A 20,537-nucleotide genomic window follows, 5' to 3' on the forward strand; every position below is an offset into this window, starting at 1 on the left:
CAATGAAACTCTTCTTTCTGTCCGTGCATAATGGGATATTCGATTATTGAATATCATCTTAATATTTGATAAAGAAGCACAATTTCAACAGAACATCTCAGTTTTTTTCTACATAATAAAGATTCATTCACTGCTGTAGTGAATGAAAGAAATCTATATGTATGAGAATTAAATTGTAAGAAATAAACATGTAAAATTACAGAAAAAGTTCTGGTAGCTGTATCTTATTGTCAATCCTGTGATTACAAAACACAAAGTTTTTGTTTATTCACAGAAAACGTCCTTTATTTGTATCCATTGTTAAAACCCCCCATTAATTTCTGTAGTGAAGAAAAGGAACTTTTTTTTTATCTGTTACCTAATTACTTTGGTGTGGCCACATGGGAGGTATTTAGCAGTAAAGATAAATCTGTCATACAAAATTATATTAAAAGTCAAACTTTTATGACTCTCTTCGCATTTCCTAAAGCTGTCCAGTGAGGCCTGATTGGAGTCTTCACCAGCTTATTTCTGGCCCCTGGGCCTTATATTTGACACCCCTCCTCTAACCCATCTATTCTTATCAGTTTGCTTTTACTCATTGCCAAATTTCACATCCATAAATTGCAGTTCTCCAATAAGAAGCCACACTTCCATATTTTCATGAATGGAAATTAAACTTTATGTGACCACAATTTATCCTTCCCGCAACAAGAAGGCTATAAACATTTTTGATTTTATAATATCGCATTGTAACAGTATTACCGTCTTTATTTGATGTCTCTCTTACTCTCGCCCCTCCTCTTTTCCCCCGTGACATATTTACTTTTTACACTGTCGTTTTTGCGTAATCTTGCAGTTCACACACGGAACCTCTAAAGCTGTCAATAAAAAAACTGTTGCAGTGGATGACGTATTATTTGTGGGACAAATTTATGTTGTGTTTATGTACACCGGCTGCAGTCGTGGAGGACGTTATCGTAGTTCTTTTAAAACGTGTCCATCGATAAATACGGTAATATCGCTCATCAGAAATGGACATTAATCCACTACATGTCCACCGGGTTACTCCGTTAGCCGTTTGGATGCCTTGCACAGAGATAGAACAGTCATAGCCAAATGCTAACTAATCTCCACCAAGTTAGTGGCAGCTAAGGCTTCATTTAGCTTCACCCGGATTACGTTTGGGTGTTCATGCCAGCTTTGGCTTTATGGCGGAGACTTACCGGTGTTTATGTTATTTAGTCAAGTAATTTTAGCCCAGCTGTCAGTCACACCCACCTGTGTGGCTAGCTAACCATTAGCACTGTCACGAGTTAAATGTTAGCACTGCTAAGTGTTTAAACTGACATGATAACATTAAATGTAATTATCGGGTCTTTTTTGCGTTGACATACCGTTATGTGCCTTATCAGACACTGTCCTCACGTCTGTGACTTTGTCAGATAGGTTGGACAGCAGTCTGGTTAACACACGCACATCTGGGAGGGCACACAGGGGAAGGATGTCTGCAGCCGCTCTGCGCTGGATCCGTTGTCGGAGGCTGAGCACAGCTGGGCCGCCTGGTGTGAAGAAAGTACTCCAGTGGAAAGAATTAAGTAAGTTGTTGGACAAAATCAGCAATCTTGTACACGAAATTTCGGTAAACACTTTGAAAATAAAGATCTTCCTCTTCGCTGACATTTAGGGAAAGTTGCTAAAGTAACTGGCGCAGTTGTCTTGGGGTAAGTTACATTATTAAAAGACTGATTTATGGATCGTGTGAGAGAAGAATGATCTCTGTCTCATAGCTTATTAAACATGCTCCTTTCTGCAGGGGCTGTCTTTTTATTACTTATGAGGTGATAGCCTTGGATAAGGCTGTGACCATTGACACTAGTGCAATTCTTCAGGAGAAGAATAAGTCGTACATCTATCTGAGGGCCACTCCTTCAGATGAAAAAGACAACCTAACTGGAGGTAATGTATGCTATCCTAACAACCTCATGGGTAACATGACACATTATAACATGTCTTTTCATATATTTACATACCCTATGTTGCTAATTTCAGTCACAACTTTTCACCAAACCCTGGCTGGTGTTTCTAGGACAATCCCAGAATAAACAGTACATTTATAAATTCATCACGGAGTCTCATATTTTATCTTTTTGCCTGTTGTACGACTGTGTTTGTAGTCCTACATTTTCTCACTGCATCAAGATATTCACATTCTGTTTCTACATACCTCCATCCAGTGTCAGACTTATTTTGGGATGAATTAGACCTTTTATTGTGAAAATACACAAGTTCAGATGTAGCATCTCCCATTCGGCATTGCAGTATTTCTTCTTGTACAAAATCTGTCATTTTAACCTCTTTTGCTGTATAAATTATGTATATATTTCCACTAGCCTATAAATGTAGTAAGACCTGTTTCGATTTTTAATTTAAATTTACTGGTTTTTGGACATGTTCCTTCTTCCCTCCTGTGGGAGGGCTTTATCTGACAAATATGCTGAGTGGCCCCATTTTGTTCTTGTATGAGAATGTGTTGTTGAGTTTTTTATGTTCAGTGGGGCAGTGACATCTGCCTTCATTCTTCCTGTCTTCCCTTTCCTGCTAGGACTTTGAGCCATTTGGTGTTGGGTGATTTTACTTCCTCTACCTTTTTAGTGGAAGCTTTCACAATCAACTTATAACCTAAAATATAAGCTGCTTGATTATGCCGAAACATATGACCATGATCATTTTAAGCAGTACTGATATTGAGATGTACTCACTCATAATGCGTTAATTTCACTTTTAACTTAAAATAAATAGATGTGAACTTAACACACAACAGTATAGCGGGGAGTGTGTTTAGGCTTTTGGGGAGGTGCAAATGCTATAGCTGTAAGGATGAGATGGATTTATAATGAAAGATAAAAAATAGAATCATTATTATAAAAATGGAAATATAAATTAATCTGACTCAAATTTGATTAATTAGCCACCTCTACAGGGAAGCATTCCTAAATGGTTTCTGTTGTCTTTATAATGTTATAGAAATGCAGTTCTAAATTTTGTCAAGGGAGTAGTGGCTAGTTGTTTTTTCTGCATCTCTTCCAGGACTTACACACAAAGCAAGGAGGGAACTTCATAAAGCAGCAAGACGGTTTGTGGAAATATCCTCGAGGCTTTTACTGCAATCACTCGATGGTAAGAAACTAACAAACACCAATTCACCAATAACATAGACAGATACACCATAATGCCACCCCTAATATTTCTTGAACTGAAAAGTATTATTGCCAATAGCAGGGCAAGTGTTTATGCTCAGAAAACTGTAGTCATTTAGTCAATTTTATGTGACGTATGTGCACAGAGACCAAAGGAAACACCTGCCTTTGCACATGCACATCCTGTTTTGAATGCCACATAGCTTTTACAGTGGTGTGGATCTTGTAAAAGTGAGTGGAATAAACAGGTCTGAGATTTTTTGTTTTGTTTTTAGCCACCTGTAGTTTTAAATCCGCAGACAAAAAGTTACATTCACTTTTGTTTACTTTAACCTTTTACAAATTAATAGCTGCCAAATTGATGACACAAGTTTCACTCCGGCAAGGTTTGTACTCTAGCTCATTAGCTCTTGTAGTAATCTAAAAGGTGGTGCAGTAGACACTAGTAGTTAACCTTTTAGTTGTAGTTAGAATTGCTAAAAGGTCCAGTTAGAGGAATTAGTAGAACACGTCTCCATTTTTATTCTGTAAATGTTCAGACGGTCAGTTTGTTCTGTAATTTTGTGTCTTAGAGCACTTCAGTCATGTGGATGCTGACCCACATGAGGTGGCATTGTGGGTCCTGCTGAAGAAGACACAGTCAGCTAACAAAGCCATCAGACTAGAGGCTGTTCAGGAGCTTGCAGACAATCACCACTGGCATGGTAAAGGACCCTAAAAGTTTCCTGTCACTTTAATTTGATACACAACAGAGACCTGCTCTGGGCTTAGATCACACCTGTTTTGAATAATCCAGATTACCAGTACCAGACGGCAGCCCAGGTTATAGACCATCGGACAGCAGTGGGCTTGGCCCGGACGCCTCAGGTAGACCTGAGGTTTTTCCGTCACCCACCTGCACTGCCTGATTTGGAGGAGGTACTTAAATCTACTCTTTAGGATAGTTGCCATTTGAATGCCTACCTCACAGATGTGCTGTATCTCACTATAATGTGATCTTCTCAGGGTTTGTCAGCGGAGGACGGACTGAGGCAGCTTTTGGCATCTCTGCCTCAAACTGAGGTGGACAAATGTGTTCAGTACTTTACCTCACTGGCCCTGAGAGAGAGCACTCAGTCCTTGGCAGCACAAAGGGTAACAATCACAGATGTACACATACATGTACAGTCATTAGGAAGGCCAGGTCTAAAACTAAAAACAGGAGGACAACAGTCACTGGGATGTGATTAAAAAAAAAAGAAGCTAGTTTCTATATCCTGTCATTAACACATGCGCTTCATTGTTCCAGGGTGGTCTGTGGAGTTTTGGTGGCAATGGGCTGCCTTATGCCCAGAGCCTCACCTCCGTTCCTTCTGAGAAGGTGGAGTCCTTCTGTCTGCAGGCACTGGTACAGCACTCAAAGGTAATCATCATCATTGTGCATCCAAAGGTGATTTAGTCTGGAGTCGGTGGCTTGATTATTTACTTACTACTCGTTGCAGTCATTGTAGCAGTGTATTAGGGTCAATTCTATGCGCATCCTGTCTGGATGTTGCCTTGTGGTTAATACTTTGTGATCTGCAGGTAAGGAGCCACTGTGACCACATAGTTGCCAACGGAGGTCTACAGCTTCTCCAGAGGGTTTATCAGCTCAGAACAGACTCTATGAAGATTCAGAGGAACATTGTTCGCATCATCGGAAACCTGGCTCTCAATGAAGGTGCCCATCAGGCCATAGCCCAGTCCGGTAAGTCTGTAACTAATCTGAATAAACTGGAGACAGCTCTGATTATGTGTAATCCTGACTGGGTGCGCTAAAGATGTTATGGAAGTAAGGTCTAAAATATATGTTGTGCTTGTTATAATTAGAGATTAGATTTTCACCATCACAAAAAAATGTGTTTACTTTTATAGTTATCCACCCCAACTTATAAATTTTATCGTACTCTTCACACTTTCCTGTTTTTTTCCCCTACTTTACCCATAAAACACCTGCAGGCTGGGTGTCTGTCCTGGCTGAGATGATGCAGTGCCCTCACATCATGCAGGCGTCTCACGCAGCTCGCGCTCTTGCAAACCTGGACAGGGAGACAGTAAAAGAGAAATACCCAGATGGCGTCTATATCCTGCACCCACAAACACGTAGCAAGTAGGAAAACAAATTCAGTTGTTACATAATGCATTAACATCATTTTATTTTATTGTTATAACCCAACCGTCATCTTTGACAATGTTTTCAATTTCCAGTCAGCCAATCAAAGCAGACGTGCTGTTCATCCACGGGATTCTAGGGGCAGCTTTTAAGACGTGGAGGCAGAAGGACCGCAATACGTTAGAGGAAGAGGAGGCAGCCAAACACGAAGATGACTATACAGAGTGCTGGCCAAAGGTAACAAAGGCACCTAATTCCTCTCATTACATTAATGGATTATTTCAGTGTTTTCCAGTGTTTCTGAGGTCTCACACAGCTTAAGATTTATCTCAGTGTTCTTCCGTGTTGTTTTATCACCGTTTATTGTCAGTCATGGTTGGCTGCTGACTGTCCAAATCTGAGAGTGCTGTCGGTGGAGTATGACAGTCATCTAAGTGACTGGATGGCCCAGTGTCCTGCTGAGAATCAGAGGTAAAAAAAAAAACAACAACTATAAGTCTGTAGTTTCTTTATATGTCTACATGTGATTAAGGTGCTACTCTTGGTAAAATAGAATATTTTTGCAAAGTCGGGTACCCTTGGATTAATTACTCCAATAGATTAAAAAGGGTTGACTATCTGTCTCTCCAGGAAGTCTCTAGCCTACAGAAGTCAGGAGCTGCTAAAGAAGTTAAAGCTGGCGGGAGTTGGAGAAAGGCCTGTGGTCTGGGTAGCCCACAGTATGGGAGGTATTTCTCCCACATCTTTCCTTCCACAAGCATGTCGGACTTTTATGCAGATCCCTTGAATCCAATTTGAAAAAAAAAAAAGAAATTACTAATCTATCCTCTTGCATTTGGTTTCTCTTGCAGGACTGCTTGTGAAGAAAATGCTGCTGGATGCCTCACAGGACCCAGACATGCATGGGTTATTACAGAACACCAAAGGGATTATGTTTTATAGTGTTCCTCACTACGGCACCTTCATGGCAGAGTACTCTGTCAATGTTAGATATCTTCTCTTCCCCTCCATAGAAGTCAGAGAACTCTGTAAAGGTCAGTGAATATGATGAATTCTGCGGTCTATGGAACTCTTTCAGCATCTAATGTGAATTGATGTGTGTGTTTTAAGATTCACCAGCTCTGCGCAGCCTGAATGACAACTTCCTGAACCTGGCCAAAGAAAAGGATTTCAAGGTGCTGAGCTTTGCAGAGACTCTACCGACGAACATTGGACCCATGATCAAGATACTTGTGGTACCAACGCAGTCAGCAAGTATGTAACTCCAAATACTGTAATGTCTGAAATGTACAGCTTAAATATTAAAAAAAAAAAAAAAAAAACATAGTTGAAGCAGTGTCTTGCGTCTCATCGTGTTGTGGTTTCAGATCTCGGGATTGGTGAGCTCATTGAAGTGGACGTAGATCACCTAAACATCTGCAAACCAGAGAGGAAGGACTCGTTTCTATACAAACGCAGCCTCCAGTTCATCCTGGACGCTCTGCAGAGCTACGTCACCCACTGACAGAAATCTATAAAAACAATGACACTGAGACCACCTGCTGTATACTTGAAATGTATACCACACTCCAAACCAAACAGAGAAATAACTGCACATTCACATGAAGCACCACAAATGCGATTGCAGTTTAGCTAACGAAATCAAATTTATTTTACACACGGATATTTGTGGAAACCTGTCAGTTGTGATAACGATAGCAGGGTGCGTTTTTTGTTGTTGGGTTTTTTTAAGTCATCCACTGAGATCGGTCTCTTAATGCTACATCAGCTAAGTTTTAAAGAAAATAACTCTTATGTTTACAAGTAAATTAAGCACATTAAAATTTTATCTATATTTCCTTTTATTTTAGATTTATTACCAGCTAATCATGGGATACACAATGCTCATTATCTAATGTATTTACTTAAAAATGCACTGACATTTTGTTGCTACTCATGCAACTCGACTTTTGACCAGAGCAAAGGTTTAAGACTTTATTTTTATATGTATTTGTTTTACTCTAACTATAGTGTGATTATCATCTTATGTGCCAAAACATATTCTTTCCCAAGCCTTACCTCAAGTGGACCTGAGTTAATACCTTTAGTTCAGATTGCACATGCAGTTGTATGGGACTGATCAAGTAAATTAATTTTAATACATGTGTTTGCAGCCCCCACTGCCACTAGCAGTCCTAAATGCTGGCAATGAAATGAATAAATGTGTAACGTTTGAGGGTTTATGAGTCATCTATGCATTTCTATATACAAAGTACAAAATACAACAAAGTACTTGAAACATTCCTCTGGGGTTTTGGCCCATATTGACATGATACCATCACACAGGTGCTGCAGATTTGTCAGCTGCACATCCATGATAGGAATATACCACATCCCAAAGGTGCTCAAGAGGATTGACATCTGGTCACTGGAGGTCATTTGAGTTCACTGAACTCATTGCCACCTACAAGAAACCAGTATGACATGATATGAGCTTTGTGACATGATGTCTTATCCTGCTGGAAGTGGCCATCACAAGATGGGTACACTGTTATCATAAAAGGATGGTCCAGAACAATAAATGGGTTGAACTAAGGGGCCTAAATTGTGCCAAGAAAACATTTCCTACACCATTAAACCAGCCTCGGAAACCTTGGTTTCCTATTCTTACCTTATTCTTCTGCTGCTGTAGCCCATCTGCTTCAAGGTTCAAGGTTTTGTGCAGTCATAGATGCTCTTCTGCATACATTGGATATAAAAAAGTGATTATCTGAGTTACTGTTGTCTTCCTGTCAAAACAGTCTGACCATTCTCCTCTGAGGCATTTTTACCCAGAGAACTCCTGCTCACTGGATATTTTCTCTCTTTTTGGATCAGTCTCTATAAATCCTAGAGATGGTTGTAGCTCAATTAACCAGCAATTTCTGAAGTACTCGACAATCACCCCACATTCAAAGTCACCTAAATCACCTTTCTTCTCGATTCTGATGCTCAGTTTAAACTTCAGCAGGTCATCCTGGTCGTCATGTCTACATGCTTAAGTGCACTAAAATACTTCCGTGTGACTGGCTGATTGGATATTTGCCTTAAGGAGCAGCAGAGCAGTTGTACCTTATAAGTGGTTCTGAGTATACACACACACACACACATATATATATATACATACATACATATATATATATATATACACATATATATATATATATATATATATATACACATATATATATATATATATATATATATATATATACACACATATATATATATATATATACACACATATATATATATATATATATATACACACATATATATATATATATATACACACATATATATATATATATATACACACATATATATATATATATATACACACATATATATATATATATACACACATATATATATATATATATATATATATATATACACACATATATATATATATATATATATATATATATATATATATATATATATATATATATACATACACATATATATATATACACATATATATATATATATATGGTATCAAGTTGTCATAGTTTTCCTGTTAGTGACAGAAGGAGGGAAATGGCACAGTAGTGTATTTTATACTGGATCTTAACTTACATTTTGCATCAATGTCATGATGCAGTTTTTGTAATGCATTTCATGCACTTGGGTACGAATGTTGCATTATTTATAATACTCACTCATCTATACACAGCGTAGGGATTTTTTTTAAACCCACAGTATTGATATGCACTAAAATATAAAGCATTAAACCTTTACCAAGCACAGAAAAGCAGCACAGAAGCAGCAAAAACCTTTAAAACACGCTAGCGCGATATTTGGACATCAGAAGATTGTCCCTTGGCGCACACCTTACATAATCCATCAATGCCTTGAAAACTTAGCAGAAACAGCTGGAGATCTCGGGTAGATAAACGGCTGTTTGTTGCTTTATGTTAATCCTTCTCTTAACTGTAGACAGGTATGTACATGTATATGTGTGAAGTTTGCTCTTTTAGATATTTGAGATCGCGGTATGTAGCAGAACATGCCTGTGGCCGTGTTATTTTGAGCTAATGCTAGCAGCAAAATGCTAACCGGTGCTAAAACAAATAGCTAGCATACGCTGTACTTAAACGTTTACAAGTATTTTCTTTGTTGTAATGGTAATAAAAATATTATTAAAATGTCCGAAAACATGTGAAGCGTTTATCTGACTGTTTAGTGCCTTAATAATGGTTTAGGCTGCCGTAAAGCTGCTTCTACCGGAGGCCTTCAGCTGTCGGTTTGTTTACTGTGCTGCAGGTATTCAGCTCTTTAATCAGCTTCGACTGTCCATTTCTCTGCACCTGTCAATATGGTCAACGTGCACAAAGGTGTCCTTGTTGAATGGTAAGGTTGTAACTTTGCCAAGAAATATTTGTAGTTAGTTTCACAGAAATCTGTTTTTAAGTAGCCGAAACTTTAACTTTCTCTTCCTGCAGTGATCCTGCCATGAAACAATTTCTCCTGTACCTGGATGAAACGATGGCCTTGGGAAAGAAATTCATCCTCAAGGATCTTGACGACACGCACCTGTTCATTCTTGCAGAGGTGGTTCAAACACTCCAGGAGAGAGTTGGAGAGTTGATGGACCAGAATTCATTCCCCATCACACAGAAATAAACGTGTGATGGGGAGAAGTGTTACTTTTTGGCCATGGACTGCTCATGATCTCTGGATAAATGTTTGCAGTGTTTTAACTGCAGACTACAGTGGATTACTGTGAAAATGCTCAAGGAGTTCAAATACATTTTAATAGCAGGTTCCAGAATATGATTTCTTTTTCTTTGCCTTCTTTAAATTGCAGATTAAAGCTACTGTGTTGGTTTTTTTTCCCTTATTATTAATAATTGATATGAAAGGAGCAAGGATCCGAAGTTAAATAAATCGACAGCTGCTTGTTGTTTAACAGTGACTTTGAGTTTTTTCCATATTTGTCATTCTGATTAAAGTTGGTCTAAAAATATTTAAAACTGTCTTCTGAAAATGTTGGGGTGTTGTGTCTAATGTAAATCAAAATAATACAATTATGTATTGAAGGGCATTTAAGCCCTTTTAAAGCATTTTAAATTGAAAATAATTTTATCAATATATGGCATCTTTATTTTTCTTTCTTTGTAATGTGACTGGATGAAGTAACTAGATTTATTTAGTATCATTAACGCAAGCTAAGTTTCTCTACATTAGTTATACATTGCACCCCGAAACATATGGAAAAACCTTTTTTATGATTGTGCACAGAGCGTGAAGCAGGAAAACTGTTTAAAAAGAACGTTGAGGAACCACTCCTGACTGTGAGTTTTAGGATTTGTCGAGCCAGCTAACACAAACAAGCCCGGCTGTGTTCAAGCTGCTTTGTAAGAATTGATTTCGTCTTTTTCTGTTTAATTCCATACACACACATAATGAAATACCCAAATTCTTTGCAATTTTATGTTGAAAAGAGTTTAACTGCCTTTCAGAGAGGTGACCCCTCCCAATTTTAATGTATTCATTTTATTCATAGTGAGCTTCTTTTTATAGCCATTAATTTTACTAATTAATCCAAAAGCTTGGATCCTGGTGCGTTTATATTGTGTATGCATGTTCCTTTAGGAAACAGGACCATTGGTAGGGGAAAGAAATGTTTTAATCTTGTTTGTTAGGATCATAGCCATAAATGGAGGACTCTTATAAAGTCCATGGATTTTCATTCACACATATTACATGAGTTATCTACTCTTTACACACTAAGGATCCACACTACCAGGGCTACAGCACACTGCTGTTTTATAAATCATCAAAACCAATACTATCCTACGATTTATTATATATAAAAAAGATCTGTTGCAAAATGTTTTTATGTAATCCTAAAAACAGAAAAACAATCTTCTGCACTATAAATCATCCACAAATGGAAACAACAGACAATACAGGTGATTTTAGCTAAAAAGCCAAGAAAAAATTGTGGTTTTTTTCAAAGGATGTAATTTACAGCCACAGAAGAAAGAAAGCTGCAGTGTGTAGAGAAAGAGAAGAGTTAAACTTATAATCAACATGAGTCCTTGTAGATGACAGCCACCAGTTTTTACAGACTTCTATCAGTCTCTAGTGGACAACAGAGGTAACTGCACGATTTGAGCCAAAATAATGTAACTGCAGCCTAAAACTACTTTTTTTTTTTGATTTCCCACGGAAAGTCTGTGTCCACGTGTTAGTCCAAGTCGCAGGATTTAGTATTTCTCAGAACAGTTAAATGCATTTACACGCATTAAGTCGCAACATTTCAGTCTGACTAACCTTCGAAGATCAGTACAAAGACAAAGTCCATATATCCACACGCACACATATATCTACCGTATAACAAATTTATTTGCAAAAATCCTGAAACAATTCGCACTTGCTTTTCACAGCTTCAGGGGGTGCACCGTTCCTGGAAATACTGCAATACCAGGTCGATGCGCGGAGTGGACGGAGCAAGCCCCTATTCCATCTCCCTGCTCCAAAAATCAATTTAATATATGGTCCCCGGATAGGGGACGTATCAGATATTAAACTGATAAGAACAGATACTACACTTGATCTTAGCCAAAAGGCCGAGAAGCGATACCTACATATCACCCGACAGAAAGGAGTCATTCTGCTTACTGCAACTCTAACTCATGGTTACAAAGAAGAACACAGTCGTCTTCTAACAAATGGTAGAGGACAGGTCGATGTTTTACTGATGTTTTACTTCCGAAACATCACAATATAACTATAGTCGGCATGTTTCAGTTTATAAACGGCGCCACATATATAACGACACTTTAGTTTCTGAAACACCGGTCAGCGCATGCCGGTTAATGACATTTAAGATCACGTGTTCGTCTGCAGTCCAATCAGCGGTCGTTAAGAAGGAGCGTCTTAAATTCATTTTTATAACTTTCCTGGCGTTATAATTGTTTTCATAATATGATAATTACGTGATCTATGAAAAGAATTATAATACCAGTATCGCGCGTTGAAATGAAACGACGAAAATCAAATAAACACGTCTATGATTGTTTAAGGTTTCACGAAGATACACTTCCGCCCTCAGGTGTACAGACAGAAAACTGCACCCAGTCTACTCTAGACCACGGTAATCTACTTTGTACTGTACTGAAGCTGGATTGGCAGCAATTTCTAACCATGGAAGTAGACATACAAAACTAGCTTAAATAAGTTACAATTAATTCTGCATTTTTGTAACTTTGGTGTGAAATGACTCTTCTCAACGCCTGACAGGGTAATGGCTTTGCTGGGTATTTCTGAGAAGGGTGAAGTTGGCCAAGTCTGAGAAAACTCGCAGCTGGAGCGAGGTTGGATGTATCTGTTTATCTTTTCTGCATTTGTATTACTTTAAGAACTAACCCCAGTGCTTTTTTTTTTTTTTTTAAAACATAACAAACAAATAAAAGAAAAGCGAATATTTTTTTTTTACACTTTAGCTTGTTTAGCAGTTAGCAAAACACCCTTAAGGGTTAGGTTAGAAGACACACAAAAAATAAACAAACAAAAAAAAATTAGGATTAACAAAACAGTACGACATCGAGAATTGAAACTAGGGTTAAATGACAGAATGAAATAAAAGGCACTGTTCATAAAGAGTTGGTTTAAAAGGTTCTCTTAAAAACGAACTCGCATCAGGGGGAGAATTGCCTCGGGCTAGCCTTAATGTTGTATAAATACAGCTAACCAGTAGGGGGCAGTGTTTACTTAATACGAAGTAATAGAATACAAGCCACCCTAAGCCTTAGCCGTAGACCGCAAGACGTCTTAACATTGTGGTGTGATGGTGTGACATTAAATAAAAACATTAAATAGAACTATTGCCACCAAATTTTTAAACACTTCAAAAACAAGCCAGTTTAACCATCTTAAACTAACAAAAGCTACACTTACACCGAAAGAATCAGACATGTAAACTGATCTTGAAGCATTTACAATTCTTAAGATTGCAGTCCCATTTAGAAGAAAACTGGGTGATGTAGAGACAAGGCACCATCTTGGTTAAAATATATATTTAAGTCAGCTCAAGAGGACGAAGGCAAGGAAGGCAGCAGGTTCGAATGGAATCTGCTCCAGATTGCTCAGGGACTGTGCAGACCAGCTCTGTCAGGTGGTCCTGTACATCTTCAACCTGAGCCTGAGTCTGGAGAGGGTTCCTGAACTGTGGAAGACTTCCTGCGTGGTTCCGATGCCAAAAATCGCACATCCCAAGGAGCCAAACCACCTCAGGCCTGTGGCCTTGACTTCTCATCTGATGAAGACCATGGAAAGGCTCGTTCTGCACCACTTTTGCCCACTGGTGAGCTCAGCGATGGACCCCCTGCAGTTCACCTACCGGTCTGGAATCGGGGTGGATGACGCTGTCATCTACCTTTTACACCGATCCCTCTCTCACCTAGAACAGTCTGGGAGCACTGTGAGGATAATGTTTTTTTGACTTCTCCAGGAGACTAAGGTCCTTTGGAGTCTCCAGGACTCTCTTAAGGACATTCTATGATACTGTGGTAGCATCTGCCCTTTTCTATGCAGTGGCCTGCTGGGGGAGCAGATGCACAGACAGGGACAGGAGCAGGTTTGACAAACTGGTGCGGAGCTCTAGCTCTGTGCTGGGATGTCCTCTGGAGTCTGTGGAGGCAGTGGGCAAGAGGAGGATATTAGTAACGCTGACATCCATCATGAACAACCCACATCACCCTCTGCATGAGTCTGTGTGCTGAGCAGCTCTTTTAGTCAGAGACTGAAACAGCCTCGCTGCAGGAAGGAGCGCTCTCGCAGATCATTCATCCCAACAGCAGTTAGACTCTATAACTCCTCAATCACAAAGTCATAAGTCACTGGACATTGTGGACATACACGGTCACACTTCATGCATAATGCACCTTTTTATATGTATGGACGTGTGCAGGTATATGTGTATGTATATGTATACATATGTATATTTAGTGTGTACATGTGTGTGTGTGCATGTACATGTCTATACTTATAGATATCTATTACTTATATATTAATAGTAGTGGTAGAATAGTTAAATTTATGTCTTGCATGTTTCCACAACCATATCCATAATCACATACTGTGTATGCTACCACTGTATATAGTGTATTATCTTACTTATTTTGTATTTGTTTGTATTTTATTTGTATTTTTGTATTTTCCTTCTGCTATCTGTACCTGAGCTGAGGTAACGCAAAAATTTCCCCGCTGTGGGATCAATAGTCTTATCTTATCTTATCTTATCTTAGAGAAGAGAAATACATTTGTTTTGGCCAATTTGTCAACTTGAGCTCCAGCTTTAGGCAACTAAAAAAAATGGCACAGTGTCCCACATTCTAAGGAAATATGGACAAAGCTGCTGGGGGAAAGGGTTTGCTTCAAAACAATCCAACAACTACCGTACATGCTGGGATAAAGAAACATTTAACATGATAGGTCTGTAGTCCGTTATACTGCTGTGAGAAAATACATGCAATGTATCACAAAATACAGTGTCATCACTGTTTTGGCAAGATAAATAAAATTCTTGAAAAGTGCAATTACATATAGCTGCTTTGCTAAAAATAGAAATAGTGAGTGGTACCTGTACTTGAGTTTAAGGCTCTCTGTATTTAACTTCTTGAAGTTGAACAAACGTCAGCAGACTCCCTGTTTACACGTCGTGTCAGGACAAGTGAGCCACACTGTATCTACTTTAAGAAGCTCATGTGCAGCAGATGCAGCATTACCTTTAAATGTCACTCAGCTCTGACCAGATAAGTGACTTCCCATTGTTCCCAGAGTGAAAAGGAATGGCATTAACACAAGAAAGACAACAGTGGTTTAATACAAGGCATTTAAAAAAAAAAGAAAAGAAAAAGAAATTATGATTTCACAGAAACATCCCTGGTTAATATTAGTTTTACATTGAAAAGTGTTGAACTGCCTTTCAGAGAGGTGACACCTCCCAATTTTAAGGTATTTATTTTATTCACTTTGTCCATTTAACAATTTTCCCTTTGGGTTCCACATCCCAGCCTTTTTTTTTTTCTTTTTTTTTTTTTTTGGAGGGGGGGGAGGGACATTGCTCACAGCAAATTCCATATGTTGCTCCCATAGATACCACCCAGTTTACCACACATGAGACTCCAAATTGTACCAGGAGTGGGGTTTGAACCCACGAGAGCATACGCTCATTAGAACTTAAGACCAACACCTTAACCACTCGGCCATCCTGGTGCATTTATATTGTGTATGCATGTTCCTTTAGGAAACAGGACCATTGGTAGGGGAAAGAAATGTTTTAATCTTGTTTGTTAGGATCATAGCCATAAATGGAGGACTCTTATAAAGTCCATGGATTTTCATTCACACATATTACATGAGTTATCTACTCTTTACACACTAAGGATCCACACTACCAGGGCTACAGCACACTGCTGTTTTATAAATCATCAAAACCAATACTATCCTACGATTTATTATATATAAATAAGATCTGTTGCAAAATGTTTTCATGTAATCCTAAAAACAGAAAAACAATCTTCTGCACTATTAATCATCCACAAATGGAAACAACAGACAATACAGGTGATTTTAGCTAAAAAGCCAAGAAAAAATTGTGGTTTTTTTCAAAGGATGTAATTTACAGCCACAGAAGAAAGAAAGCTGCAGTGTGTAGAGAAAGAGAAGAGTTAAACTTATAATCAACATGAGTCCTTGTAGATGACAGCCACCAGTTTTTACAGACTTCTATCAGTCTCTAGTGGACAACAGAGGTAACTGCACGATTTGAGCCAAAATAATGTAACTGCAGCCTAAAACTACTTTTTTTTTTTTGATTTCCCACGGAAAGTCTGTGTCCACGTGTTAGTCCAAGTCGCAGGATTTAGTATTTCTCAGAACAGTTAAATGCAATTCATTTACACGCATTAAGTCGCAACATTTCAGTCTGACTAACCTTCGAAGATCAGTCCAAAGACAAAGTCCATATATCCACACGCACACATATATCTAGCGTATAACAAATTTATTTGCAAAAATCCTGAAACAATTTGCACTTCTTTTTCACAGCTTCAGGGGGTGCACCGTTCCTGGAAATACTGCAATACCAGGTCGATGCGCGGAGTGGACGGAGCAAGCCCCTATTCCATCTCCCTGCTCCAAAAATCAATTTAATATATGGTCCCCGGATAGGGGACGTATCAGATATTAAACTGATAAGAACAGATACTACACTTGATCTTAGCCAAAAGGCCGAGAAGCGATACCTACATATCACCCGACAGAAAGGAGTCATTCTGCTTACTGCAACTCTAACTCATGGTTACAAAGAAGAACACAGTCGTCTTCTAACAAATGGTAGAGGACAGGTCGATGTTTTACTGATGTTTTACTTCCGAAACATCACAATATAACTATAGTCGGCATGTTTCAGTTTATAAACGGCGCCACATATATAACGACACTTTAGTTTCTGAAACACCGGTCAGCGCATGCCGGTTAATGACATTTAAGATCACGTGTTCGTCTGCAGTCCAATCAGCGGTCGTTAAGAAGGAGCGTCTTAAATTCATTTTTATAACTTTCCTGGCGTTATAATTGTTTTCATAATATGATAATTACGTGATCTATGAAAAGAATTATAATACCAGTATCGCGCGTTGAAATGAAACGACGAAAATCAAATAAACACGTCTATGATTGTTTAAGGTTTCACGAAGATACACTTCCGCCCTCAGGTGTACAGACAGAAAACTGCACCCAGTCTACTCTAGACCACGGTAATCTACTTTGTAGAGTACTGACGCTGGATTGGCAGCAATTTCTAGCCATGGAAGTAGACATACAAAACTAGCTTAAATAAGTTACAATTAATTCTGCATTTTTGTAACTTTGGTGTGAAATGACTCTTCTCAACGCCTGACAGGGTAATGGCTTTGCTGGGTATTTCTGAGAAGGGTGAAGTTGGCCAAGTCTGAGAAAACTCGCAGCTGGAGCGAGGTTGGATGTATCTGTTTATCTTTTCTGCATTTGTATTACTTTAAGAACTAACCCCAGTGCTATTAAATAAACATAACAAACAAACAAAAAAAGCGAATACATTTTTTACACTTTAGCTTGTTTAGCAGTTAGCAAAACACCCTTAGGTTAGAAGACACAAAAAAACAAACAAATAAAAAAATAGGATTAACAAAACAGAACGACATCGAGAATTTTAAGCAGGGTCAAAGGACAGAATGAAATAAAAGGCACTGTTCATAAGAGTTGGTTTGACCAAACCTACCTTTAAAAGGTTCTCTTAAAAACGAACTCTCTTCAGGGAGAATTGCCTCGAGCTAGCCTTAATGTTGTATAAATACAGCTAACCAGTAGGGGGCAGTGTTTACTTAATACGAAGTAATAGAATACAAGCCACCCTAAGCCTTAGCCGTAGACCGCAAGACGTCTTAACATTGTGGTGTGATGGTGTGACATTATATAACAACATTAAATAGAATTGTTGCCAGCTATTTTTATTTGATTGACTAGCAAGTGCTCCATTCTTCTGTGTACACCTCTGCATACTCTATATTTGCAGGCAAACTATAGAAAAACAAATTTACAAAAGCAGTTTATGTAAAGTTAACACAATAATCAGTCATTTTACTGACCTGTCACTTAACCTCATTAGTTGTAAAATGTTCCTCCAGATATTCCTCTTTAGTACCACTTGCTTTTTCAGCCTTTCCTTGCCCTTGTTCCAACGTTTTTGAGACTTGTTGCTGCCTTTAAAATCAAAAGGACGTGTTTCCAACTTTTCTTCCTTATACCGTTGCGTAGCCTGTTTATTTTCCCATTATATCGTGCCGCAAGGAAAATGTATTTGTGGGTACGATTACCGCTGAACGGTATGCACAGGTTTTAGAGTAACACATGCTCCCCTCCAGAAATGGACTTGAAGCATCATGAAAATAAATACATAAATAATAATAATAATAATAATAATAATAATAATAATGTCATTTTTCGTCATTTTTATAAAAATTTTTTGGTTTTTTCTTTCTTTCTTTCTTTGATATTATTTCTGTAAATACTTTTTCCGATTAATTAACGCCTGTTGATAACTCCCTGTACAATTTTCCCTCTTCTCGATCCGCATTTATTGTGAAGGAAACCTACCGGAAGTGATATATCTAGGTTGCTCCGGGAGGCCGAAGCCATGGACTATCAGATAGAAGAAGAGGTGGGTTTGTTCATCGAAACTAGTTGTTGTTGCACGTTTTTCCTGTCACATACATTGAATTCGCGTGCAGACTACGTTTCCCTGAAAGTGTGGTTAGAAGGCTGTGTCGCCTTGTTAGCTTTAACTGCGCTTTTTTCATTCAACAGGCTGGGTTCGTCGTTGAAGACGTGAGCACAATCATAAAAGAGGTAAAAAAAAAAAAGTTTAAAAAAAAAAACCCTTGGCAGTGTTGGTATTTTTTAGTTTCACCCCCAAAAAGCTCGAAAGTTTAGGTTTTGTCGGGCCTTGGCTTTCAAATATGTGTGTAGGAATGACCGGTTGCTAAGGACACGGTAACGGTTGCTAGGCAATGTCTCTAGCTGAACAGTTATACAGTATTCCACTAATTTGCCCAACCATATTCACTCCTTGAGGAAAACCTTTATTAAAATTGTTAATTTTATTCCATTTTTAAAATAATAATAGCTGTATAAGACTTATTCTAAGCCGTGTGATTACTGTGTTGATTACTTTGTTTTTTTTATGATTAAAAACATTCTGTATAGTCGGTGGAAGCAACCATAGGAGGAAATGCCTACCAGCACAACCGAGTGAACCAGTGGACCACCAGTATAGTGGAGCAGTGCCTCAGTCAGCTCAGCAAGCTGGGAAAGCCTTTCAAATATATCAGTATGTGGACTCCAACCCGTGAAATTATCACCTTGTGCCTCTTGTGGTTTTCAGTGGACGTTAAAAAACAATATATATGTTTTTACTGGATTTCTAATTCTGTTTTATCTGGATTTGTTTTTAACACATTTGACTTTATTGTATGCATTTTATTTTTATTTCAAATTACTATTATTTCATGCTGAATTTTATTTTATGGACTTATTTTATACTTCTAAGTGCTATAAATAATAATGTGCAATTTATGTTTCTCTGCTACAACAAAGGAATTTCCCAATGTTTTGGAAAAACCACAAAAGTATTTTTTATCTTATTATCTTCTCTTGTTCTGTTAGTAACCTGTGTCATCATGCAGAAAAATGGAGCAGGTATGCAAACAGCCAGCACATGCTTCTGGGACAACTCTACTGATGGTAAAGACAAAAACACTTGTGTATTTCTCATGTAGAATGTGTTCTTTTTTTAAGTTATTGGTTTATCAGTGAAAGGATTTGCGTGCAGACTGTGCGTGTGACTGTTTAGATTGTATTTCAGTACAACCTCAGATGAACAGCAATACAGTGATTTAATAAAAACTAAGCGCAAATGCAACAGGAGAATGTATCAATAGTATAATAATCAAATGCACTTCATTAACTGATCATCAGCAACTGCAATGATCAGCAAGTGTGATGCCCAAATTTCAGGTTTGGGCAGTTTCATTATTACAATGTTAAGGAGGACAAATTCCAGTAATGCCATAGAATAGCAATTGTTGCTGCACATCAGTTGTTCTTCATCTGAAGTTGTATTTACATCATTTTAGAAGCTGCTAAAGACCCAGTGATTTTTATCACGTCCTGATACTAAAACTTTTGAACTAAAACAGGGTTGTACTTTCTAATTCACATTGCTGAACAACTGATATCTCAGGCTGTTAATCATGTTTTGCACATGATTTGCTAATTAAAAGACAAATTCAGATCTAAATTAAGTTTGACTCCCCTGATTTAGAGAGGCTTAATCAGGGCTCAGAACAGTAAAGATGAATACAGAGGAACTGTCAGAGTGATCATCTTAATAACTGATTCATGATTTATTTTTTTAGTTTTCTGCTGTGAGAAAATTAACCCCTTATTTCGTTTGAATGTATAAATTTAACTCTGCTACTTAGCGATGTAATGTAATGTTATACCCAACAGGAAGCTGTACAGTGAGATGGGAGAACAAGTCTGTGTACTGCATTGTCAGTGTATTCGGGCTCGCCATCTGAACCTACAACACCAAATCCACTGATTGTGTCCACATTTTTGAGAACTTCCGCTGTTTGTTTGGGGATTTTGAT

The 20,537-nt window shown here is 38.1% G+C and overlaps 3 protein-coding genes and 3 non-coding genes across 8 annotated transcripts; 3 read left to right on the top strand and 3 right to left on the bottom strand.

Moving 5' to 3' along the window:
- The first annotated feature begins 885 nt into the window (after window positions 1-885).
- On the top strand, window positions 886-7,524 carry serac1 (serine active site containing 1). Of its 3 annotated transcripts, XM_063496206.1 has the most exons (18): window positions 886-994; window positions 1,429-1,577; window positions 1,667-1,703; window positions 1,796-1,938; window positions 3,070-3,159; window positions 3,530-3,565; window positions 3,752-3,883; window positions 3,976-4,097; window positions 4,185-4,313; window positions 4,468-4,581; window positions 4,743-4,905; window positions 5,157-5,307; window positions 5,406-5,547; window positions 5,681-5,781; window positions 5,941-6,038; window positions 6,162-6,344; window positions 6,421-6,564; window positions 6,678-7,524. In XM_063496206.1, the coding sequence occupies exons 2-18, from the start codon at window positions 1,484-1,486 to the stop codon at window positions 6,812-6,814; spliced, it is 2,016 nt and encodes a 671-aa protein (XP_063352276.1). In that variant the 5' UTR covers window positions 886-994; window positions 1,429-1,483; the 3' UTR covers window positions 6,815-7,524. The 3 variants fall into 3 exon arrangements, with proteins under 3 accessions (XP_063352276.1, XP_063352277.1, XP_063352278.1); XM_063496207.1 differs by lacking the exon at window positions 3,530-3,565; XM_063496208.1 differs by lacking the exons at window positions 886-994; window positions 1,667-1,703 and having other exon boundaries at window positions 1,484-1,577; window positions 1,872-1,938.
- Window positions 7,525-9,142: 1,618 nt separating this feature from the next.
- On the top strand, window positions 9,143-10,348 carry gtf2h5 (general transcription factor IIH, polypeptide 5). Its single transcript, XM_063495646.1, has 3 exons — window positions 9,143-9,274; window positions 9,598-9,684; window positions 9,777-10,348. Exons 2-3 carry the CDS (start codon window positions 9,650-9,652, stop codon window positions 9,955-9,957), a joined length of 216 nt encoding a protein of 71 aa, XP_063351716.1. The 5' UTR covers window positions 9,143-9,274; window positions 9,598-9,649; the 3' UTR covers window positions 9,958-10,348.
- A 1,382-nt stretch (window positions 10,349-11,730) lies between these two features.
- Window positions 11,731-11,921, bottom strand: LOC134643913 (U2 spliceosomal RNA). The gene has a single exon (XR_010096423.1). It is a non-coding gene; the product is annotated as a U2 spliceosomal RNA (small nuclear RNA).
- A 3,554-nt stretch (window positions 11,922-15,475) lies between these two features.
- On the bottom strand, window positions 15,476-15,558 carry trnal-uaa (transfer RNA leucine (anticodon UAA)). The gene has a single exon. It is a non-coding gene; the product is annotated as a tRNA-Leu (tRNA).
- An 838-nt stretch (window positions 15,559-16,396) lies between these two features.
- Window positions 16,397-16,587, bottom strand: LOC134643914 (U2 spliceosomal RNA). Its single transcript, XR_010096424.1, has one exon. It is a non-coding gene; the product is annotated as a U2 spliceosomal RNA (small nuclear RNA).
- Window positions 16,588-18,486: 1,899 nt separating this feature from the next.
- Window positions 18,487-20,505, top strand: dynlt1b (dynein light chain Tctex-type 1b). Its single transcript, XM_063495634.1, has 5 exons — window positions 18,487-18,544; window positions 18,691-18,732; window positions 19,090-19,213; window positions 19,549-19,626; window positions 20,395-20,505. Exons 1-5 carry the CDS (start codon window positions 18,521-18,523, stop codon window positions 20,463-20,465), a joined length of 339 nt encoding a protein of 112 aa, XP_063351704.1. The 5' UTR covers window positions 18,487-18,520; the 3' UTR covers window positions 20,466-20,505.
- The last annotated feature ends 32 nt before the right edge of the window (window positions 20,506-20,537 follow it).

Source organism: Pelmatolapia mariae, linkage group LG15, assembly GCF_036321145.2.
Source record: "Pelmatolapia mariae isolate MD_Pm_ZW linkage group LG15, Pm_UMD_F_2, whole genome shotgun sequence".
Classification (NCBI taxonomy): Eukaryota; Metazoa; Chordata; class Actinopteri; order Cichliformes; family Cichlidae; genus Pelmatolapia; species Pelmatolapia mariae.